Source organism: Bubalus kerabau, chromosome 13 (genome assembly GCF_029407905.1).
Source record: "Bubalus kerabau isolate K-KA32 ecotype Philippines breed swamp buffalo chromosome 13, PCC_UOA_SB_1v2, whole genome shotgun sequence".
Classification (NCBI taxonomy): domain Eukaryota; kingdom Metazoa; phylum Chordata; class Mammalia; order Artiodactyla; family Bovidae; genus Bubalus; species Bubalus kerabau.
The window spans coordinates 21,366,703-21,393,147 of NC_073636.1; the positions used below are offsets into that span (position 1 = coordinate 21,366,703).

Here is a 26,445-nt window from a genome sequence, read left to right on the forward strand (position 1 = left end):
ATATGATATCTAGCGTGAAATAAGAATTTGATATTCAGAAATACACAAGGTAGAAATGAAGACATGAATGCAATAATTGAAATAATCTCATTAGATTTTTAAATGATACTCAAGGTATATGGTTTTTTTTTTACTTTATCCAATTTTAAGATTTAATGATAGCTATGGTATTCAAGATAATGTGGTATTAGCAGAGGTATAAATACAGAGATCAGTAGGCTAACATAAAGAACTCAGTAACAGACCAAAATGGCCCTACAAACTCACATAGTCATTTGAAAGGCCCTGAGAAGGGTTCAGAGTGATTACATGATTATCTTTATATCTTTCTGTACAGTATATTTCTTAATGTGAGGTAATACTATCACATGTTGCTTAAAAAAATTAAAGGAAGGAATCTCAAAATACCCTGACAAACAATATAAGTCATTAATCCATATACTGGGACTAAGCCAATGGTGATGCTTGTGGAATTCACCTGTGCCTGTATTTTAACCATTAAAATTCTAGTCAGTCTACTTGACAGTAAATCTTCACACAATCTTTTGTAAGATTAAAAATGAGGTTCCTTCTCTGAATGTATTATCATTTAGCTTAATTTAGCTGTGTGTTTTGTTTTATTGTGTCTACAATCAACCTCTAGAAAATGACTGAAGTGTTCCTGAAGCCTCTCTAAGGAGGAATCAGAGGGAAGAGCTGGGATTCACCTGGAAAGTTTGCATTGTTACTCTGTGCTCCTCACTCCACAGACAAATAAAGAAAAAAATAGATTAAATATGAGTGTTGGCTGGTTAAAGACACGTGACACATTACATTTCACAAATATCAGTCATTTCAGTAAAATTGGCTCATTCATACACACATCTTTTTCTCCTTAAATATGAAAGTGTATCATAAGTCAAGCCTTCATATTTCTCATAAAGACACGTGCTACTCAAGGGTAGAGACAATGCTGTAGAACAAAGGTGAGTGTGTTGGACGCTCAGTCATGTCCGACTCTTTGTGACCCAATGGACTGTAACCCACCAGGCTCCTCTGTTCATGAAACTCTCCAGGCAAGAATACTGAAGTGGGTTGCCAGTTCCTGCTCTGAGGGTATATGATTTTTAAATATGTACATATTTTAGCTGATCCTTAAACAATACCTTGGAATTTATTATGTATTTTTATACATAATAATGCATAATTTTTGTATTATATATTATTAAATAATATTACTACATAATACATGTTATATGTTATGGGAATTTTGGGGGATACTCCACAGGGAGTGAATTACTAACATACTTCTACTACTATTCTTTATCATCACATTAAAGTCTGAGAAGAGTGTTAAAGGAAAACATCTGTAATTTGTGTAATTCTTCAGCCACTGCTTTAAAAACACATGTAACCGGGGACTTCTCTGGTGGTCCATTGGTTAGGGCTTCGCCTTCCAATGCAGGGGGGTGCAGGTTTGATCCCTGGTTAGGGAGCTAAGCTCCCACATGCCTTGGGGCCAAAAAAACAAAACATAAAACAGAAGCAGTATAGTCACAAATTCAATAACGACTTTAAAAATGGTCCACATCAAAAAATCTTAAATGCATGTGACTAAATGGAAGAGTTTCTACACGTGTGACAGATAAATAAAATTATATACATTATGTGTGTGTGTTAGTCATTCAGTCATGTTCGACTTTTTATGACCCCATGGACTATATAGCATGCCAGGCTCCTCTGTCCATGGGATTCTCCAGGCAGGAATACTGGAGTGGGTTGCTGTGCCCTTCTCCAGGGGATCTTCCTGACCCAGGGATTAATCCCAGGTCTCCCACACTGCGGGCAGATTCTTTACTGTCCAAGTCAAATCATACACTGACATGGTGAAAGATTTTTTTTCAATTATTCATACAGCATATGTTGTTTTTTGTTTTGTTTTGTTTTTTTGTTAGCTGCTCTTTTAGTTATTTGGAATATATGTTGAATATGTCAAGAAAGGATCTCTGATGTCATGTGGCTGACATTGTAGCAGAGGAGAACAAAAAAAATATATCAAGCATTTGAAGTAAAAAGCTTGTATGGTATGTGGAAAGTTAACTGCTAGGAAAAAGAAAGGAAAAGTGGAGCCTTCAAAAAAATATCACCCAGGAGCCAGTGGGGAGTAGCGTAGGTGTTACAAGGGTGGGGAGGTACTATAGGTTAAAGACATTTTTGTCTGTAGCCACTAGAATGAGTCTACCTGCCTTACTGTTTCCATAAAGGGTTGTGAATGGATGTGGAATAGTTGTTGTTCTTATCCATTCACGAAAATCCAAACAAAAGGGTTTTTTTTTTTACAAACAAAATAAGGATAAATTTCAAAGGGATTTAGAGGAAGAAAACTAACATCTGTTAAATGTTTCCTGAGAATCAGAAACAGTAAGAGAATTGCCTCTGTTATCTCATTTCATCCTTTTAATACAGTGAGATGTAGAAGATACTTAATTCTTTAAAAGGTTGGAAAAAAAAAACTTGACTAAGTCACAAGGGTAAATGGGCAGGGAGATTGGAATATTGAAGTCTCTGACTAAAAGGCTTTCTTTTACAGCCTACACTGTCCAAATGTGGTAGTCACTAGCCCCATGGAACTATTGAACCCTTGAAATGTGGCTGGTCCAAATGTTAACTACACACTGTTTCAAATATGTCATACAAAAGAAAATAGAATTTAGGAAAATCTCATTAAGAATTTATTGATTATATGTTGCAATGATAGCATTTGGGAACATTCAGTTAAGTTGTATTACTAAAGATTAACCTATTTCCTTTTACTTTTTAAAATGTGTTGCTAAAAATTCTAAACGTACATATGGGATTCACTGTTTCTGTTGAATGGCTCTGTTCTATATTACCCTGGACACATAGAGAAGGCTTTCTTGTCACTCAAGTGAAAAAAAAAAAAAAAACAAAAAACACTTGAATTAACTAAAGAAATACTGAAAAATATCCATCTCTTTGAAGATGGGCAGCCTCTTGTTTTTTGAATTCATGTACTTGCCACTAGAAAAATGCAAAAATGACCTACTTAACCCTGGTGGCTCATACAGTAAAGAATCCACCTGCAATGTGGGGGACCTGGGTTCGATCCCTGGGTTGGGAAGATCCCCTGGAGGAGGGCATGGCAAGCCACTCCAGTTTTCTTGGCTGGAGAATCCCCAGGAACAGAGGAAACTGCATGCTACAGCCCATGAGATCGCAAAGAGTCGGACACAACTGAGTGACTAAGTACAGCACAGCACAACTTCGTCTACTTTATGCAAAAGGTACTTTGAAAAAAAAAAACATATAAAAAGTAAAGTGGGGTGATTATAATCTTATCTGATACGTTATCTTTATAATATTGTATTGTGTATATTACCTCTTAATACTTAAACCTTAGCATGCAGTTTTCTTATGGTATCAGCAATTTCTATGTCTAAAAATACTGCATTCTGAATTATTGCCCAACTATTATGGCTCCTTGTTCAATACTTTTCAAAGAGAAGAATCAGTCTTTCTTTATTTCCATATTTTCTTTAATTTGTCTTTTATATATTTTTCTTTTTCTAATATGTAGTTAAAGTTCAAAGTTGATATGTTATTGATTTTATGAAAGTACAGATTTGGAAAAAAAACAATTAGATAATAGTTATTACTGTATGATAACATCTGTATGATGACAGGTTGTGTGTCGGTATTTTTTCTTATTTTCTTCTATTTGTACCTCCTCTGTCCCCTTTACTTCTCTTCTATGATGCCATCAAACACATAGCATCAGGTTAAAGGAGATTTTATCAAGAATAATGATATAGATTATTAGGATAAAATGAGTAATATTAAATAGCATAACATTTTTCTGATTTTCTTATATCTTTTGGTAACCTTTAATGTCATCTCATAAATAAATAATGTATTAATTCAGTAACTAAGTAAATACTTCAGAATAATAATTCAGAAAGAGTACTAAATAATCTGCATATACATAGAGTATATGTACAGATGGAGAGAGGTTTTGTATAATACAGATGAAGAGAGGTTTTTTATTATTATCATTTATTTCTTTTTACTACTACAACTTGAAAATTGTTATATGTAACTTAGGGCTTCCCTTGTGCTCAGTCGGTAAAGAATCTACCTGTAATGCAGGATACCTGGGTTCGACCCCTGAGTTGGGAAGATCCCCTGGAGAAGCAAATAGCAACCCACTCCAGTATCCTTGCCTGGAAAATCTCATGGACAGAGGAGCCTGGTCGGCTACAGTCCATGGGGTCACAAAGAGTCAGGCACGACTGAGCGACTAACACTTACTTTTCTATGTAACGAAATAGAATAAGCCTGGTTATCAAAAATCGTGACTGTGTAACTGGTAGTCACTGAATGCCAATCACCAGGTCCCTGGCTTTCTTTTCTAATCCTCATAATACCTTGAGGCTTTTATAGCAGAGGAAATGGATGCACAGAGAGAATAAATAACTTGCCCCCAGCCACACAAAAGACACTTGTTGAATCCAGCATTGAAACTCATATCTCTCTAAAGCAAAAGCCTGCATGTGTAACCCTCGATCTCTTCAGCTTAACATGACACTCTCAAAGCTTACAAATGTAAAATGTGATGGTCATATGAGAATACTTAATAGTTTCTCTTCTAAAACACAAAAATGTTGGGAGATGGCATTTTTATCCATGTCAAAGGGCTCAAAACAAACAAGTATTTTATTTCTATATTTCCTGTTCACTCTAGTTGCCATTTTCTTATCACGGTTCAGTATCATTTCTACTTTCTGTTTTTTTCCAGTTACTTGTTGGAGTTACAAACATTCCATTCCAAATATATAACTATGCTAAGGGGGGAAAAAAACAAAGAGGCTGTTTTGGCTGATAAATCTCAGGATATGTCTTGCAGATTTCATTTTCTCATTGCAAAAAGGCAATGGATGACACTCTTCATTTGTTTGTTAAGCAGAATTAGAATAAAGGCACTTCTCATCGTGACTTATCTTCATGAAGTGAGAAAGCAAGGACAGTTTCCTTCAGGACGTGAGTGGTTAGGCCAGGGTTGTTTCTGTCCCCCTTATTTTACTCTGAGACAGAAGGTAAACTTCGTGATGTTTATATAGCAGAAACAAGCCCAGATCCTCTACAGCTCCTCTGTGTTTCTTCAAAAATTCTCATGATCCCACGGCGATTTCTATTTTGTTGGCAAAAAGTAATGCTGGTATCAAACTTGAACCCCTTCCAATCATTCACATGCAGCATTTGAATCAATACCCCACCCAATTTATATCACATTTTCCTGCCTCCCGGGAGAAACAAAATCTTTATTTCTGTTTTTCTTTTCTTTGTTTTGTCTGTGTTCACTTAAAATACTTCCAAGGATACTTAATAATTGTTTCAAGTAGGACTCAGGATATGCTTTCTCTTTTTGAAATGCCAGGAGGTATCATCTGTGAGAGATGGTGGAAAGTGGAAGGCATGTGAAGGAAGCGGTGCTTTTAGAATCCTGTAGGGCAAGATTAAAGCCTAAATAAATACTCTGAAAATCTTTCAGGTTATTTATCATTTTCCAAGTATCCAAGAATCAAGAGTTTCTCTAAAAGGAATTTACTAAATGTTTATTTATTTATGACTCTAGTTCTCAGTGAAATAATAGAACCATTCAACTTATCCTTTTCTGTCTTTTCAGAACCTTGCCTCTTTGTATGTAGTTCATTTTGTGTGTGTCCTTAAATTACCTCTTTATCACCACTTTTTGATTTTAGGCATCACAATTCTTTCTTACCTTAAAAAACAATGGATTACCTAACTACAAAATCTTAACTTTGTTTCTCATCTAAATATTATTGTTTTTAATTATTTTTTATCTCAAATTAACATTTTCCACATATTATGGGACATGTATAGATATAAGAGTTGGACCGTGAAGGCTGAGCTGTGAAGAATTGATGCTTTTGAACTGTGGTTTTGGAGAGGACTCTTGAGAGTCCTTTGGTCTGCAAGGAGATCAAGCCAGTCAATCCTAAAAGAAATCAATGCTGAATATTCATTGGAAGGACTGATGCTGAAGCTGAAATTCCAATACTTTGGCCACTTGATGAGAAGAGGCGACTCATTGGAAAAGACTGATGCTGGGCAAGATAGAGAGAAGGAGAAGGGGACGATAGAGGACAAGATGTTTGGATGGCATCACCAACTAATTGGATATGAGTTTCAGAAAGCTCCAGGAGATGGTGAAGGACAGGGAAGCCTGGTGTGCTGCAGTCATGGGGTCACAAAGAGCTGGACACCATTGAGAAACTGCACAGCAACACACTGTTTGTATCCTCTACTTCAATACACACATCATCTTTGGTTCCCTGCAATCTGTCTTCCATAGTCCCCCCAAAATATTTTTTCTTGGGACTTCTCTAGTTGTCCAGTGTTTAAGACTCTGCCCTTCCAATGCAGGGGGTGCAGGTTCGATTCTTGGTTGGGTAACTAAGAGTCCACATGTTGCATTGTGGTCACTGACTCTTGGTCACTGATCTAAAACTGTAGAGATAATTGTTCATCAAATACATCTCAGATCCTCATGAAGCATGTATTCTAGCTGTATTTGAGGACTTCATTAATTTCATAATTATAATGATTCTTCTAATGCTGCATTTGACACTACTGATCAATCCACCTGTTCTTCCCAGATGGCGCTTGTGGGAAAGAACCCACCTGCCAATGCAGGAGACTCAAGAGACATGGGTTTGATGCCTGGGTCAGGAAGATCCCTTGGAGAAGGGCATGGCCACCCACTCCAGTCTTCTTCCTTGGAGAATCTCATGGACAGAAGAGCCTGGTGGGCTACAGTCCATGGAGTTGCAAAGAGGTGGACACAACTGAAGTGACTTAGCATGCACTCATGATCAATCCACACCTTCTTAAAGTATTCATCCATGTTTTCAGTATAGTGTATGTGATTTTTCCCCCTAGTGTTATATTTGTATTTTATGATTTTTCTTTCTCCTTTTAGGACCTATTTGTACATCTTAACCAATATTCTGACTTTTACTTTTTTATATCTTTTCCTACACATTTTGCTTGAATTTTTATTCTCTTAGCACTCAAAATTTGCTCATTCCCCCATGTATGTAACCCTTATTTCCACATCCTCATCCCATATTTTTAGTTGACAGTATCTTCAACTCCATATTCAAACTCACACTTACCTTCCTTTAGGAAAGAATTTCCTAATCCTGATCTTACTATTTCTGTTATTAAAATTATCATTATTAACACTATTATCATTATTAACATTATTAACTAATTCTTTCTGAATTTCAATCTGTTACCTCTTCATTCTCAACTTCTATGCTTTTCTTTCATTGCATCTCCACCTCTGCCATCTTAGTAACTCCTGGACTGTTGCACATGTCCAGCCAACTCATTTTTGTGCAAGTATTCTCCTAAACCAGGCCACTCTTCACATGGATGCAGGGTTAATATTACTAAATGATGACACCAAATCAGAGGCTCTTCACTACCTTTTTAATTTGGTTTTAAGGGCTTCCTATGTTCTTCCCCAAAGAGCAGTTTTGATTTCATCTCTCATTCTTCTACAGAGTCTGTGTGCTTATTCCTCGAATATGCTTTGGGTGTTAACGAAGGTCAACATTTGGCTATATCGTTGTTTTAGTATGACTTGTAAGTTTGTGTCGATGGTGAACATAATGAATTGCTTTGAAAGAATCAAGATAAACAGCCAGATAATGTCAGGTTTTTGTTGATCTGGCTAGGTTGTGTTTACTGCTGACTAGAGCTGTGGGTGTCAGAAGGTAAAGTTTTCCTCTGGCATCCTGGTTTTGTCTCCCTTGTTGTATTTTGGAGGTCCAAACTTCTTAAATGAGGTCTGAGAGGTGACACTCTTTCACTACAGTTCCCTGCTATTATGTAGGAGCCCTAGTGATGTGATGATGGGATGGAAAAGTGCCAAATCTCGTGGTTTGATCTCAGTCTACTCGTGTGGCTGTGTCCTTTCACCTTAACCTTCGTAAGTACTTTCCACTTCTTACCCTACCCGACCCCAGAAGCCTTAGGTGAGAGAGAAATCATTAAGAAAAACAGGCACACTTTCAGATGGCTACTTTTTCCTCTCTCCTTGTAAGAAGTAGAAGGGATTTTTTTCTAATCTTCACCATGAAAACTTGGTAGGGCTCCTACCAAGCGAGTTGTTTACTCGCTCAGTCATGTCTGACTGACTCTTTTATGACCCCATGGACTGTAGCCCGCCAGACTCTTCTGTCCATGGGATTTCCCAGGGAATACTGGAGTGGGTTACCATTTCATTCTCCAGAGTGTCTTCCCCACCCAGAGACTGAACCCACGTCTCCTCCATTGAGCCACCTGGAAAGCCAAATGCTGACTCCAGTCATAGTTCCTTTTCCCAGATTTTGCTTTGCTAAGTTGTACTCTCTAAAAGTGAAAGTGAAGTCGCTGAGTCGTGTCCGACTCTTTGTGACCCCATGGACTGTAGCCTACCAGGCTCCTCTGTCCATGGGATTTTCCAGGCAATAGTACTGGAGTGGATTTCCATTTCTTTATCCAGGGGATCTTCCCAACCCAGGGATTAAACCCTGGTCTCCCGCATTGTAGACAGATGCTTTACTGTCTGAGACACCAGGGAAGTCCTTGTACTCTCTATATATGCCCATCAATTTGGGAGAAGCAGTTTTCCCTGTGATCTCTCTTCTTGAAGGATCTAAGAAGAGTTTTTTATTTTTGGCTGTTGGGAAGATGAAACCAGTGCTTTCCAAGCTCCTTATATGCTGGACTGGAAACCAGAAATCTTCCCCCACATTTGTTTTCTTTCTTTCTTTCTTTTTTTTTTTTTTTTTTTGATGATCTTTTCCCAATCCTGTACAACCTTCTTTGCCTATGACAACATCTCTGCTGTATACTTTGGTGGTGGTGGTAATGGTTTAGTCACTAAGCCATGTCTGACTCTTGTGACCCCATGGACTGTAGCCTGCCAGGCTCCTCTGTCCATGGGATTCTCCAGGGAAGAAGACTGTAGTGAGTTTCCATTTCCTCCTCCAGGGGATCTTCCCAACCCAGGAATCAAACCCTGGTCTCCTCTATTGCAGGCAAATTCTTTATTGACTGAGCTACAAGGGAAGCACTTGTAAATATTCTTTAATATTCTAATATAATGAATCATTGGAAAAGACCCTGATACTAGGAAAGATTGAAGGCAGGAAGAGAAGGGGATGACAGATGATGAGATGATTGGATGGCTGCTGCTGCTAAGTTGCTTCAGTTGTGTCCGACTCTGTGTGACCCCATAGAGGGCAGCCTACTAGGCTCCCCAGTCCCTGGGATTCTCCAGGCAAGAACACTGGAGTGGCTTGCCATTTCCTTCTCCAATGGATGAAAGTGAAAATTGAAAGTGAAGTTGCTTAGTCATGTTCAACTCAGTGACCCCATGGACTGCAGCCCACCAGTCTCCTCTGTCCATGGGATTTTCCAGGCAAGAGTACTAGAGTGGGGTGCCATTGCCTTCTCCGTGATTGGATGGCATCGCCAATTTAATGGACCTGAGTTTGACCAGACTCTGGAAGACAATGAAGGATAGGGAAGCCTGGCATGCTGCAATCCAAGGGGTCACAAAGAGTTGGACATGACTGAGTGACTGAATAACAACATAATGAATCATCTTTTATGGTCTCTTTCTGTATCCACCGATTTTAAGACATCTGTTATCTGTTGAACTACATAGCAGTTACCATCTATATTAATATTTGGTATTATATGCTCTTGTGTAGGGTCTCATTCAGTCTTTACCACAACCCCTTGAGGCTAAAGTACCTACTGTAATTATCTCTTATTGTTTTTGAGTCCTGGAGAATTTTAATAGGCTGCTCAAGGTCACATACCTAATAAGTGGAAAAGTCAGAATTTGAAATAAGACCTCTAGCTCCTGCAGGCTTAACTAGTATACAATCCAGCCCAGATTCTGCTCCTTATTTATTTATTAAAATAATATAATAATACTGTTTTCTATTTCCATAAAGATAAATTTTCTTCCATTCTTATTTGCTTCCCATACCCTTTCAGGCAATAGATCAAACAAAATCATTTCTTACTATATATCACTTACCTAAAGAAAAGAGTTTATAATTTAATTAGCTTCCTTTTTAATCTTAATTTGGCAAATGAAACCATGTTACAGAAATACTGTTAAACCAGTACATGTTTCCAAAGGCATTTTGACAGGAAAAAGCACTAAAGATATAATTCAGGGTTCTTCTTTGAGGATTGAGAAACTCTAAATCCTTTGAAATTCCTAGATTTATAGGAAGTACCAGCCAGTTCCATTCATATATCATCTTCATGTGATTGAGACATTTTTGCTGCTGAGCATATTAGAAACTTCAAAAGAAGTTGAATCTACCCTATGTCAGCATGTCGCAACTAGAAGCTTCATTTTTATATCAGAGCACCACATCCTGAGGGGGAAAGTTTACAGCACTCAATTTGGTAATAGAGAATAGTGCTGAAATGAGACATTCTGCTGGAAAGTGGAGTTTTTAAAAATAGGTAATAATGACTCTCAAGAGAATAACGCCTAAAGAATAAACTGTTGGAAAAGGTGAAAATGAAGAAATGTCAAATATATTCAGTGCATAGCTCTTCAGGAAGTGATGTAGTGACAATGTCTATCAAATACTATGAGCAGATCGCACTTGACTTGAGAGGCGCCGTATCTGTAGTTGCCATTTTGACACCTTTGAGGAAACTTTTGTTCTCTCTCTGAGTATGTTTCTATTTCACAGGCTTTAAAACTTGCAGTTGCAAATGGCTAACACCTTGAACATCTGGTGTGGGGAGGGAATGAAAGTACATAAAGAGATTGAGGGCATTTCAACTCATAGTCCTGTGCACCCTTCTATTTTAGAATGAGATACAGGTAGAAATTATAGAGGATATGGAGCCAAACAAAGGAAGTCTGACTTTGAGGAAGGGAGAATTTGCTATCTTGAAAGAGAGACATATTGCATTTAAAAAAGAAAGGAAAAAAAAAAAACCATTAGCCTATTTTATGAACAAGAAAAAAAAGATGAAAATTGCCTACAATTTAAAGCAGGGAGTGAATTCAGAACACTTGAAGTGAGAAATTGTCTTTTATGATTTGACCCTAGTGCAAATGAGTATCATTCTGCTGAGGGCACTGGAGCTTTAGAAAATGCAGCTTTCTTTTAAAAGTATTAGCTGTCTATTTTAAAGAGACATGTCAAATATATTACCTTATGCCATAATAACTCAATGAAATATTTTCAAAAACTCAAAATTGTAGCTAATAACATCTACAAGACAAATTAGAATCTTTACTTTCTGCAGACATCAAAGTTTAAAAAGAATGTTCATGAAGCATGGTGATGGATTCTGAATATGGCTAGTGTATTTTGGCCTCTAATGTCAAGAAACGGTAATGATTTGAACAAAATACACTTTGATGATGAATTTGCCCTATTTGACACTAACGCAGTTTTTGAAAACATGTGTGATTCTAAAGTTTTTAAGGTAAAGAATTTAACATTAATGAGAAATTTCTGTCCAGTTTTTATTTTAGCTAGTTAAGATGTGAAATATAAAAGCTATACCCTGAGAATTTTAAGAATTTGTAATCATTAGTCTGGTACAAGCAAAATTGAAATGTTAAACTGAAAAGGTACAGAAAATATCAGGAGGCATAGCATCTAAGGAGAGGTAAAATTCAGATAATATTTAATGAATGCCCATGTTCTAGAGTATTACATGTAGTAATGTTTTAGATTTTACAAACTTAATTGGATCCATTCTGATCTATTATATCAGAGTTAAATAGCTTTTTATATGCCCAGTAGAAAGTTATGAAATAGTTTAAAATCAAATTAATGAACAAAACAGTCCCCTTCTGTGGAAATCTGTCCCATGAATGAATGCTTGATCATGCCACAAAGTTACATTTAAATAATGCTGGTTTAATGATTTATTGTTAAATTCTAACTATGTTGTGGTAATTGGAACTTTTCAGCTTTATTTTCTGCTTTAACAAGTTCTGAACTTTGTGAAGGAGGCTGGATTGACCTCCCCAAGGATTTTTCCAGATATAAATAGGTAGCTGTCAATGAAGCAACTGAAAGTTTATAAATGTATGAAAGCATGTCTAGTCTGAGCTTGCTAGATAAAGAACAAGTCTATTTCTGAAAGTATAATTCAATGTAACAGTTTATAATTTTGTGATAGAGTACCTAGTTCCCAGAGAATTTATACATTTCTATTAATAATTTTAAGAGACTTAGCAACTTTTCACCTTTATGATTCTCCAGGAAAAAAAAAAAAAAACATAGCATCGCAACAAGTCTATTTCACTTGCAAAGTCAAACTTAGATATGCTTGAGTTCCAGAATTTAAAATCCCCAAAGACCAAATTTGCAATGGTGGCTTCTAAATTGCTATGCACGGTTTTGCAATCTTAAATTTTTAAATGGATAAAATTTTACATTTATAAGCACAAATACACGACACAGGAATTGACTTTCTGATTTCTGTGTTTGGGGGATCTGGTAAGACCAAAATTGAATATGCAAATCAGAAGAGGCTAGGTGGGGTGTGCTCTGAAAGCTCACCCAGAGTCCCCTAACTAATAACTGGAATTGCTACCTTTGATGTTGAGCCTTATGTGACATTGTTTGTCTTGTACTGAAATAATACATACTGCAGTGGCATGCTGGATTATCATCATTCCCAGTGAATATGTTTCTTTTTTTACACGGAGTTCCATGATATATCCCTAAAATACAAACAGCAGATTGTCCTACATTCTTTTCAGTCATATTGTATCTTTGCTAAACTGCTTTTCAGTAGTTGCTGTAAGAAAAAGTTAAGTCCTGGGAAAATAAATGTGGAATGAGGAGTGAAGGTGATTTTGTTCCATCTGATTTCGAGGTTTGAGAACGTGTGAAGTGCCCAGTGGAAGCCCACTCAGATAGAACATAATTGTGGCTATTTAAGAATGAAATGAATTTTTTCAGTTGTATGTTTTAGTTTTCAAAGGCCTGTAATATTGTTAGATACCAATAAATACTAAGTTGTTTGCACTGAAGTACTTAATAAACAAAATTGAGATGTAACTTCCCACTTGAGGTGCCGTGAAAGGAGGTATTGAGACAGTAAGGATGCTGTAGTCTAAGTCCCTCTAGAAGTGAGTAGGCAAAGACCAAGCATGGAGAACTTGGTTAGAATGAACTCAGGCTTCTGGGCAAGCTTAAAACTTACATTTTAAACTACATACTATATGATTAAAACTATTCAAGAGAAACATCTGAATTAGTGAAGTTTCAGTGTATTTTTGTAGTTAGAAGAATAATTTACTACAATACTGGTTTTAAATGAGAGTTCCCAACTTTGTAAAACAGATTAAATTCATGTCAATGAACACAAATACTTTTTGCCCCACTGCCCTAAATATTTAATCTTCAGCATCATGTTAGCATTAAATCATGGAAAGAAATATATTTGATGTCTGAGTTTAACATAATCTGCTTTTGTGAGATCAAAGTTCATCAATCTCATTATATATATCATACTATTTAAGAGCTAAATTATGAAATGTGGAATAGTTTTATAAAAAGATTGTGTGCTTTTGCTTAGTCGCTCAGTTATGTCTGACTCTGTGTGACCCCATGGACTGTAGCCCGCCAAGTGTCTCTGTCCTCGGGGCTTCTTCAGCCAAGAATACTGGAGGGGGTTGCCATGCCTTCCTCCAGGGGATCTTCCCAACCCAGAGATTGAACCTAGGTCTCCTGCATAAAGAAGGTGGATTCTTTACCATCTGAGCAACCAGGGAAGGCCATATTGTTGAATTAGGTTTGCTAATATTTTGTTGAGGATGTTTGCATCTATGTTCATCGATGAGCTTGGCCTATAATTATCTTTTTTTGTGGTGTCTTTGCCTGGCTTTGGTACCAGGATTATGGTGGCCTCACAGAATGAGATTGGGAATGTTCCTTCCTCTGCAATTTTTTTTTTTAATAGCTTCAGAAGCACCCGTGTTAACGCTTCTCTAAATGTTTGATCAAATTTGCCTGTGAAGCCATCTGGTCCTGGAATTTAATTTGTTGGGAGTTTTAAAATCAGTTTCTATTTCAGTACTTGCAATTGACCTGTTCATATCTTCTGTTTCTTCCTGGTTCAGTCTTGGGAGATTGTACCTTTCAGAGAATTTGTCCATTTTATCGGTATGTAGACTGAGCAACTTCACTTTCACTTTTTACTTTCATGCATTGGAGAAGGAAATGGCAACCCACTCCAGTGTTCTTGCCTGGAGAATCCCAGGGACGGGGGAGCCTGGTGGGCTGCCGTCTATGGGGTCGCACAGAGTCGGATACGACTGAAACGACGCAGCAGCAGCAGCAGCAGCAGCAGGTGTTTAATAGTGGTGTTTTATGGGTTTTATTTCAGCGGTGTCCACTGTAATTTGTAATTTGTCCTTTTTCATTTCTAATTTTACTGACTTGAGCTCTCTCCCATTTTTTAATTGAAAAAGCTTTATCAATTTTATTTTTTTTCAAAGAACCAGCTTTTAGTTTCATTCATCTATTCTATTGTTTTCTTCATCTGTTTTTCATTTGTTTCTGCTCGGATCTTTAAGATTTCTTTCCTTCTACTAACTTTGGATTTTGTTCTCTTTTCTCCAGTTCCTTTAGGTGTAAGTTTGGGTTGTTTGAGATTTTTCTTTTTCCTGAGGTAAGATATTACTATAAAACTCCCTGTTAGAACTGCATCTGCTGCATCCCATAGGTTTTGGATCATCGTGCTTCTGTTTTCATTTGTCTCCAGGGATTTTACTTCCTCCTTATTTTTCTCAGTGACCCACTGGTTGTTTAGTAGCACATTGTTTAGCCTCCACATGTTTGTCTTTTTTTAACAGCTTTTTTTTTCCCTTGATTTTTAATCTCAGAGTGTTGTGAGAAAATATGCTTGATATGATTTCAATTTTCTTGAATTTAAGAATTTTTAAATTTTAAATTTGCTCACTTTGTGACCCAGCGTGTGATCAGTCCTGGGAAATGTTCCATGTATCTTGAAAATGTGTATTCTCCTGCTGTCAGATGAAATGTTCTATAAATATCACGTCTGTCTGCTTATAATGGGTGTGTTAAGGCCTGTGTTTCCTCTGGATTTTCTGTCCAGATGATCTGTCCATTGATGAAATTGGAGTTTAAGGTCCCCCACTATTACTGTATTACTGTCAGTTTCTCCTTTAATGCATATTAACATTTGCCTTGTATATTGAGGTTCTCCTATGTTGGGGGCATAAATATTTACAATAGTTACACCTTCTTAGACTGATCCCTGGATCATTATGTAGTATCCTTCTTTGTCTCTTGTAACAGTCTTTAAGGTCTATTTTCTCTTAGTATTCCTACTCCAGCTTTCCTCTGAGTAAAGGAATTTCCATGCATTTCCATTTGCATGGAATATGTTTTTCCATCCTCTCACTTTCAGTCTGTTTGTATCCCTAGATCTGGAGTGGGAGGTCTTTGTTAGACAGCATACTTACAGGTCTTGCTTTTTTATCCATTAACCAGTGTACGCCCTTTGCTTGAAACATTTAACCTGTTTACATTTAAGATAGGTATTGATATATATGTTTCTATCACCATTTTCTTAATTGTTTTGGGTGATAGGGAAGTTTTCAGCTATTGATAATCTTTAATTCCTTTATCATTTTTATCACCTCCTTTTTGAACTTGGTGCCTAGCAGACTGGAAAGGCCTGTTTCATTGTTTCTTCTTTCAGGGGATTTTTCCTGTCTCAGTTCAGTTCAGTTCAGTCGCTCAGTCATGTCCGACTCCTTGCGACCCCATGAATCACAGCACACCAGGCCTCCCTGTCCATCACCAACTCTCGGAGTTCACTCAAACTCATGTCCATTGAGTCAGTGATGCCATCCAGCCATGTCATCCTGTCGTCCCCTTCTCCTCCTGCCCTCAATCCCTCCCAGCATCAGGGTCTTTTCCAATGAGTCAACTCTTCGTATGAGGTGGCCAAAGTGTTGGAGTTTCAGCTTCAGCATCAGTCCTTCCAGTGAACACCCAGGACTGATCTCCTTTAGGATGGAATGGTTGGATCTCCTTGCAGTCCAAGGGACTCTCAAGAGTCTTCTCCAACACTACAGTTCAACAGCATCAATTCTTCGGCACTCAGCCTTCTTCACAGTCCAACTCTCACATCCATCCATGACCACTGGAAAAACCATAGCCTTGACTATTTAGTTGGAAATAGTTCCTTCACTTTTACTTTTCTCAAATTTCTCTGTCTCTGTAAATCCAGGAGAAACAGTTAACTACTGTGGTATTGAAGGGCTGTTTTCATGTGCGACCATCCCATGCAGACTGCGTGAGTCCAATATTTTGGGTGCAAGGGCTATTTGCAAGTCACGACAGGCACAGCACATCCAAAGGGTGTGCTGGCTGTCATCCTTTTCATAGGGGGTGTGGCTGGTGTTGTGGTGACAAAAGCCTTGTCTGGAAGTTGTGTCGGACCTCTTTGCTGTGTGGCTGTCACAGACCTGTCAGGGATGGGTCTGCTTCCCAGTTGTTTGAGTAGAGGCCCTGAGGGTCAGGTTTGATAAGGGTCTGTTGCTCATGTGTGTGTTCTGTCCCCAAGAAGGTGAGCACTAATGCACGTGAGGCCTGTGTGGTCACAGAGAACCTATGCACCGAGTGACCATGCAGGGGTCCTCGGTTCTACCCAGAAACAGCCCAAATGCTGCATCCCTTTCTCCATTTTGTTCCTACCAGACTTAATGCCAGGCTGGTGCTAGGGCCTGAGGTGTGGCTATGGGGATTGAAGTGGCTGTGCTGCCTCTTGGAAACACGGTTGCCTATATGGCAGTACTCTCCCAGGACCTGTCTGCTCAGATCCAGCTCCAAGCTGTGGTGTGAGGTAGGCGGGCCTGGAATACTCCATTTGAAAAGGGATCCCAGCATGCTTCACCCTAGGGGCTGTCTGCAGAGTCCATGGGATTCTGTGATACAGCCCACCACCCAGTGTGTTCACCAACAAAGTGGCTGCTGCTGGACCCACCCCCCTGGTTGGAACACTGATAATGGGCTTACATACCAGCCACACCCACACCACGTGCTCACTCACAAAGCCTGCAACCACAGTTGTTCCCCGCTGAGAGCATGCCTACAATGAGGCTCCTATGACAGAGCCATGCCACCTCGTGCATGAGCTAACAATGGCAGCCCAGACAGTTAGCATTAATTTACCTTATTTGGAACTCGATCAAGTCTGTTTCTTTACATCTACTATGTTTTCTTTACATCTACTATGTTTTCAGTAAAGTCTTAACTATATAAAAGAATAATTATTTAAGCTAATTATAAGTCATCAAGGGTATAAAATGTAATAAGATGAGGGAAAGCTTCAATGTTCTTATTTAATCAAAATAGCATAGAGTTAAAGAATGCATGTTCTTAAGGAATAAGTCACAGTTCTTAGTAAGTTTGACAGATGAAGTGTAGGTATACCTTGGTTGTGCATCCCACATATATGTCTTTATTTTCCAAATAAGAAAACAAACAAGTGACATCCTTGCAATGAAATGTGAAAGAAAACTGTTTCATTGTTGGATTAAAATAGTGTGTACAGTTTTCCTAATCCAGTACTTGCTAGCACATAAAATAAATTTCATAGAACATTGAAGAGAGAAGACCATTCACAGATATAATAGGGAAACATTTCAAATTATTTCCACTACCACTCTTTTTTTAAACAAATGCTTTATTTACTTATTTGGCTGCATCAGGTCTTAGTCGTGGCATGCAGAATCTTAGTTCCCTGATCAGGGATCAAACCCAGTCCCCTGGCTGGGAAGCCCATTTCTCAACCATTGGACCATCAGGGAATTCCCACCACTCTTTTATATTGAGGAGAATCTTGCTGCAATAACTCATACTTCATGTTTCTTGGTTATTTTTCTTGGATAAGATTTTTTCTTTATTTTGCCAGACATTATAAGGGTCCTTAATGAAGAGAAATACTTTCAGAAAGGAATAGGTTTTTTTAATATATAGCAGTCACTTTCAGTTTCTCATCTGAATGTAAGTCATTTGGAAATCATTATTCCTATCCTCATAACAAGACAAAAAGCTAAATAAACTAAAAATCAACAGCTCTTTTAGATCTGTTAGAGAATTGATGTCAAAGGCAAACCACTGCCTCCAAGTTGGAGACAAATAGGAGAAACAGAATCACAGCTTCCTGGAGCAGAAGCTCAAGAGCAGAAACCTCTGCAGGAATCAGAACTGGGGGAGGAAGTTCTAATCCCTAACTGATGAAGGGCTGTAGGCTCAATGTGCACTGGGCTTCCCAGGTGTCTCAGTGGAAAAGAATCTGCCTACCCATGTAGGAGACGCAGTTTCGGTTTCTGGGTCAGGAAGATCCCTTGGAGCAGGAGATAGCAACCCACTCCAGTATTCCTGCCTAGGAAATCCCATGGACAGAGGAGCCTAGCGGGCTACAGTCCACAGAGTTGCAAAAGAGTTGGAGATGACTTAGCCACTAAACAACAACAATGTGCACCCATTTGAGAGATTAAAAAATCCCGGGGGAGATTCAGTGTTAGGGGTCCTCAAACTTGTTTACGGTTTAACTTCAGGAGCCCTACCATTTCTCACAGTAAAGATCAGAGAAAACTCCTCTCTGCTTTGAGCTGGTGGAAGAGAAAAGTCACCATTTATCCAGAACAGTCTGTTCTCTCTAACAAGACTTGCCCTCAATAGAGAACACAAATAAATATTATCTATTACAGTAGCTAAATCCAGGTCACTGATAACTCCAAATGCAGATAAGAATGAGAAGAAATGGGAACTCATTCATTGCTGGTGGGACTGCCAACTTTGGAAAATAGATTGTCCGTTTCATACAAAACTAAACCTAGTCTTACTGTAAGATCCAGCTGTTGTGTACCTTGGTGTATTTACAAATGAGTTGAGAACTTCTGTCCACACAACAATTTACACACTAATGCTTATAAAAACTTTATTTACATTTGCTAAAGCTGAGAAGAAACCAGGATGTCCTTCATAGGTGAATAGATACAGAAACTGTGGTGCATCCATATAAGGAAATGTTATCCAGTGATAATAATAAATGAGCTATCAAGTCACAAAAAGAAACAGAAGAACCTTAAATGGTACATATTGCTAACTGAAACAGGCTAATCTAAAAAGACTATGTACTGTATGATTCCAACTATATGACATTCTGGAAAAGGCATACTGTTAACTCACAATTTATGATTTACACGTGTATTTCTCAGTAAAAATACTGAGAAAGCCACAAGAAAAAATACTTGTAACTAAAGAATATTTTAATGGACTTTGTTTAGAACTATAAATAAATAATTAACCTGAGGAAATGTTTATATATATATAAATACATACATACATATATATATATATATACACACACATTTCATTCTCCCCTAGTAAAAGCCACAGAGGAAGTAGTATCTGTGATGCATTTTGATGATGTCTGCAGAAAAAGAAAACCCAGTTGTGTTTAAATTGAGAGATCGTTCACATACTAATGTAGTTGAGAAGTTATCTATTGTTCAGAAAAATAATAAGGTAAATTTCAGAATTACATTTCCCTTTGCAGTTCTTGCCTGCCATTCACTGCTACTTTGGTCAGTGTGAGAATTGGAACAACCAAAAATAACATAGAGTATCAGTCAGTCCCAACACCCTCCATACCTGTTCTACATGCAGCATACGAAATATTTTATTTGCTTGAAACTGACAGACAAGTTTGTGCAATGTAGGAGAAAAGGAATACACTTTCAGAGTCAACGAAATACTTGATCATCTTTATGCACAAGTCACATACCAAGGTGAATCTTGGTGAATCATATAATCATGGTGACACTCTTTTTAATATTGGTTTAAAGAAGTCAATATTGTTGATATATAATTGACAGAAAATGAGTTGTGTTTAATTTTCTCTGTGCGCGCGTGTGTGTGTTTGGGGAAAACTGAAATTCACACACGATTTAAATATATTCTACCTCATGCTACAAAATATATCATTTCACTAAATAAAAATTGTTTATCTATTTCAAGGTAGTGGTCAGCACTTCCTGTTTGTCAACTCATCTGGCCCCAAAGAAGGATACACTGCAAGAATCACCACTTCCCAATACTTTCCAGCAAGCCTCGGAATGTGTGCTGTTCGGTTCTGGTTCTACATGGTTGATCCCGGGAGCACAGGAGTCTTAAAGGTACAACGGGAAGACAGAGATTTGTCTTTCACTGACATAGTCAGAGCGCGCGTTTAAACATTTCTCTCTTTTTTTGGTAGCCAGACCACACCAATCCTGATTCTATTAATTTCTCATTTCTTTCTGGGGCAATGGGACTCTGGCAAGCAGTTCTGTTATTCATCTTAATCTCCTTCAAGATTTGTCTCATTCATGGCTGCCACCTGAACTCAATTATGGTGCACGCTTTTTAAAAGATTATCTACAGATGAAAGATTATGGGCAGATTCTACATGTATCTTCTAATAACAACTTAGATAGGAACAATGAAGAAATGTGACGAGAGGGATAGTAAAGTAAAAGTAAAAGCAAAGTAGAAGCAAAGCACACTTAAGATAAGTATATTATCAGCTCACACTGAAAACAATGCACCTGCTTTATTTTTAACTAATTGAATACAAGAATCTACACCAAATGCTAATCTCTTTAAATAAACGGGTTGCTGCGTCTATACTTCTTATATGAAAGATCAATGAATGAAATTTTCACTTGTTAGGAACAAATTTTGAATCTTAATTTCTAATTAAAAGATTGTGTGTCAGAACACAACATGTAGTGATATTGCCTTGAAATTATGCAGTCATTTGTTGTTGGGATAGATATACAATTTGGAATTTTTGTCATTATCTCAAACATTGTCCCTCGTAAATAATAACAGCTATTATTAAGTGATTCCTATCTTTCTGGCTATTCATTTTAACTTTATATGTGTTAGCAGTTTTAATTCTCACATTGACCTAATAAGGTAGTGTTTAGCTTTCCCAAAATTTTCAGTAAAGAAACTGAACTCAAAGTGGCTTAATAACTTTTCCATGATTACACAATTGACCAGAAATCTGATTTCAAAAATCTGACATCCTTGTTGCTTATATTTTCTGCATTACTCAGAGACATCTAAGGAGAAATATGAGGCAGAGAAAGAATAAAATGCCTTATCAATTCTAGCCATTGCTGGGAAAGCCAGCTCTTATCAAGTAAAAATAAAAGCATGCAAGAAAGTGGAAAATCGGTTTTCCTCAAGAGAAACCAGTAAAAATAACAAAGAAAGATATTCATTTTCAACAGTTTAGATACATGTATTTTGTACATCATGAAAAAATTTTGGATTTTTTTTTTGTTTTTACATGTAGTATATAAATATTCAGTAGATTAGCCTTTTGCTTATGCTAAATTTTATCCTAAACACTGATCTTAAAAAGACTCTATAATATGTTGTTTTCACTGATATTTTAAAACATAGATACTGCAATTGAAGAGGACAGTAGTCAGTGGTTATTTGTTACACACAGAAGCAAATATGAAATGGAAACCTTTCAACAGAATGCAGAGAGAGTTCAGTCACTTTCTAACAAAGTGTTGCTTTCTTGATTCAAAACTAACATTTGTATATCCTTTAGCTCTTCACCAGCTGGTCAGTCAGTGCTACAGGCTGAATGTTTTTGTCTCCCAAAATTCACGTGTTAAACCCTAACTATGACAGTCAGCTAGTTGAGTTACCTAGTTAAACAGCCCACTGTTTTTAGCCATGCTTCTCCAAACAGTCTTTGAAATGAAAATGTTGATCTCAAGTCTTGATTTCTGATAGCTTACTTAAAATAATGATTACAGTTTTTTCTAACTGAAAGGCAGCGTTAAGTGTACCATTGCTTTTATACTCTCGGCTGTCTTCAGAGAGGTCTACTGGAAAGAATAGTGGAGGGGAATTGCAGTAAGGCTGACATCCAGGTTTTGTAGAGAAATTGCCCTCCTCAACACCAGATTGTCTTGGTAGGTTTGACTGCCCCCATGGCTTTGTCTCCACAAGTGACCCAAGCAGAACCAATTATAGTCACTTCCAGGATTTGATACGATGTTTACAAGAGGCTTTCTCTGTCTTCTGTGTTGCAAGTCACTGGCTAGAAGTAGACTAGATCTGGGGCTCTTGGAGACCATCTTTCCCGATATGGGGAGAGAGATTGTCTGAGAAAGAAGCTAGAACACAGAGGAATTCGGGACCAAAAGAAGGAAGACAGAACTGTTTCTGTTTAAATCTCGGAGCCTACTTTATCTGAGTCAGTCAAGTTCTCTTTGCTACTTGCTATTGGAAAATTCCTGTTACAGAAACCCAGGGAGAAACTGTTTTTGTAATGTATCCTCATGTCTCTGATGGATCACAGTAACTGTGGCAAGTCTGTTTCTCAACTGTTGCTTTTAATCTTGAGTTATTCCCAGTCTGAAAAACTCCCTGAGTATACCATATTTTTATATTATGTGAACGAATCAGTGAAGTGGAAACCCATTCTTTCCACTCTTCTAAAGTGAGACTTTCCAGCTGCATGCTATTCTTTCATGGGCAGCTGTTTTTCTTTTTCGTAATCTCTAATTTGAGTATAACAGTGTCACATTTTATAAAATTTCCTTGGCAGGGGTATTTCAGCTGGTGTGTTGCCTTAGAAAGAATCATCTGTAGTTCCAGTATTGACAAGACTGATGGACAGATAGCTTCTTACAAAGGGTCTGAAAACCCACCTTTGTGAATATATTTTCTAAAGTAACCAAAATAATATTATCTAAATTCATGGTGAGGAGGAACTTCTTCTTTTTAATATTAAAAAAATTTAAGACTATAATAAATGATAATATGCACTGAGGCATGATGCGGATAAATAGATATTCACTGTTATAAGCATGCAATTATAAAGAGCATTTTGGAAATTAAAAGCTTTATAATTTTTATATTATTTACCAAAACATTCCACATCTATAAATATAAGGAAATAAAGATAGATATGCATGATGTTTTATTTATAAGTGTCTTCATCTCACTGTTGTTTATAAAAAGGAATATTTGAAGCCACATGAATGTCAAATATTAAGAATTGGTGAAATATAGTACATTCACTCTTACAGTGAAATACTGTGGAGAAGTTAATTCTGTAAATGAATAAATGATAATAAAGAGAAGCATTTGTGATTCATTAATAACCAAAGTAACCAAATTTACAAATATGTATTCTAGAATGTATAATACATTGTATTATACATTTATACAATGTATAAAAATATATCTAACTTCACATATTTTAACATGGGACTATCTATTCCTTAATCTATGTAAATAAGTATATATGTGTGTGTGTATATATATGTGAAAAAATATATCAAAGGATATACACTAAAATGAAAAGAGTAATTATCTTTAGAAGTGAGATGAAAAGATTGTTTTCATTACTTTTACTCTTATTTATTTTATCATTTTTCTACATTAAGCATATGATGCCTTTCTAGTAAGAAAAATATATACAAGGGTCTTTCCAAAGGATCTTCACCTTTGAAAATGTTGAAAGACAGCTCAAGGGTATCCATAAACAGGTCACTTCTTGAGTTAATAAAGGGCAAATGTGGCTCTGGAGCACTTGGTAGATTATAAACCATCTCTTAGATTGATAACATAAATTCTTTAAAAAGGATATGTCAAAGAAAATATCTAAAGTGAAGTTCCATACTAAAGTGTCTATGAGGCCCTAAAAATAACCTGGCATTCCTAAAAGAGCTCAAATAGCAGATTGTGCTAGAATGGTCTCTTGTCAGCACAAATCTGAAATTGTGCTGAGTGTTATGTATCTCTTGCCTTTCTGTGCTCTGTTCTGTATCCCAGAGAACAACATTTCCCAGACTCCTTTGCTGCTGCATTCCTGAATAAATTTGACCAAAGGAAAGTACTGGCCAAAAATCAGGGCAGGAAGAAGAGACAAGCCTTCCTCCTCTTTGTCTCTTCTCTTTTTCTGCATATTTATATTTCTCTAGCTGAGTTTGTACTGCATCTCATCTGTGACTCAGTTCCCCCAGAAGGCCTTGCCTCCCTGGTTCAACTCCCACCAAGGATACTGACAAATGCCATCTTCTTCCAGCAGCTCAACTTCGCTACTCCCTCCCTTTGACTTTAGGTTTCGGAAGAGAAACTTCTTCCTGCACATGCTAATCTATAGGTTGCCTCATAATTTCCCTGGTGATTTCTCATCTCTTCCATAAACATAGTACCTATTACCTATGTTAAAATTCCTCTATTTGAAATATATTAGTTTCTGTTTCCTAACTGAGCCCTGTCTAGGTACCTAAGTCAAAGAAAACATGAATCTTTCAAAGACATTAACTGATAAAACAGTGAAAAACTATGAATGAGCATCAATTTTGTCATCCTTACATTAACTTCTTAAAAATTTACTGTCTAGTAGAGGAAGACAGAAAACAAATTGAAAAAAAGAACACCAATATGAAAACTTCTGTTTGTGATATAATACTATGGACCAAATTAAACTGTTTCCTGTAATACATAATTACTCACGGTCTGCTGATAAAGTTATTTTATATTGAATAGTAAGAAAGTTTGTCTGAGAAATATGAGGTTTGAATTTAGACTTGAAAAACTAGAAAGATCCATTCTTGTGAATAACTGTAGTAAGAATGTTCTAGGCAGAAGAAATAAGCTAAGGGAAAAGCTCAAAAGTAGAAATTATTTGAAGGCCACTGTAGTGGAACAAAGTAAGCAAGAGAAAGAGAGAAACAATCAGAGATAGGTAGGAACCAGGGCCTTGCAGGGATGGTAAGGAGATTAGATTTTATTCTAAGAATCATGGAAAGTCATTGGAGAGTCTTAGTCAGCTTGAACTGCTATAACAAATTACCATGAAGTGGGTGGATCAAACAACAGAAGTTTCCTTCTCACAGCTCTGGAAGCTCAGAAGTTCAAGATCAAGGTATGGGCCAATTTGGTTCCTCTTGTGGACTCGCTTTCTGGTTTGTAGATAACTGGCTCTCACTGTGTGCTCAACCAGTGGATAGAAATCATCTTTTTTGGGTCTGTTCTTAAAAGGACACTAATCTAATCCACAGGACCACACTCATGAGCTAATTACCTTCCAAAGACCCCCACCTCCCAAAATCAAAACATTGAGAATTTGGGCTTCAACTTATGAATCTGAGGGGATATATTCAGTCCATAGCTGAGAGTATTAAACTGAGGGATAATAATATCTTCTTTGAAAATTTAGAAGATATGCTGTGTGGAAAAGGGACAGGACCTGGGGGTAGGAGGAGGAAATCAGAAGTGGATGTGAAACAGGAAGGCAAGTTAGATGACTTCCAGGGGTCCCCAGCTTGATTTAAAGTGGAGTGTAAGAATAAACTGGAAAACAATTGCTACAAATAATGAACAAGCCTGAGCTCTTCATTGGCATATTAAGATTATCTTCTAAATAAAACACACTTTAATTTTATTAGTATATTAGTGAAGGGCATCATATAAAGTTAGTTCAGTCAAAATGTTATACAGTTGATGAGATCAAGGTGAAATTCAATTATGATGTCCCTCTTACTTTTTTAGGATAAAAAGCCAAATAATTCACATCTATCCATCCTGCAAAGTAGAAGGCTGCATGATGAAAGAAATGTTTTATAGAAACTAGAAAGCCTGATACTAAATGTATAATATTCAGCATAGTGAATGAATAATATTCAGAATAATAAGATGTCTATTCAGGCTTCAGTATCCTCTGATTCACAGGCTCATGATTTATGGAGCAATGCTAATACATACTTTATTTTCTAGGTCAGTTTCTTTCTTTCAATTACCTACCTACATATAAAATTAAAAGCACTCTTTAAAATGGTGCTGGTCGTTTTCTGATACATATTGCCAAAAAAGCCCTAAGTGAAACCAAATTAATTTCCTATGAGATTATTTAGTTTCAGTAGTTCAGCTCCTAGCTTCTGACTTGTCCTACTATTTAATGCTAGCTCAGGTGAATTATTTAATGTCTATGAAAAGAGGTAAAGTTTGGCACAGGACAAGAGAATTTCCCTACAAATAACTAATAGCCCTTTATTCCTCTACACTCATTTTTTAAAGACACAAAAAGGAAGTGAACATTTGTAATTAATACTTTTCAAAACGCTCTTTGTAATTTATAGAAGCTTTTCTTTGTTCAAGGGAGAAAAATGAACTATTTCCTAAAACTTCTTTCAGTGATAACAGATAAGTTAATATATCTAAAGGGGCTTCCCAGAAGCTTACAGTTAGCCTACGAGGTTGAAGTGAGTTTTATTTTAAAGTTGAGTTTTAGGCA

At 37.0% G+C, this 26,445-nt stretch overlaps 1 protein-coding gene across 1 annotated transcript in view; it reads left to right on the forward strand.

Annotated features, from left to right (window-relative positions):
* MALRD1 (MAM and LDL receptor class A domain containing 1) overlaps positions 1–26,445 on the forward strand; it is a 573,786-nt gene that overhangs the window by 401,275 nt on the left and 146,066 nt on the right. Inside the window, exon 33 of the mRNA XM_055545367.1 lies at positions 20,145–20,302. Within this exon, the coding sequence (XP_055401342.1) occupies positions 20,145–20,302 (158 nt within the window). The remainder of the gene's footprint in view (positions 1–20,144; positions 20,303–26,445) is intronic.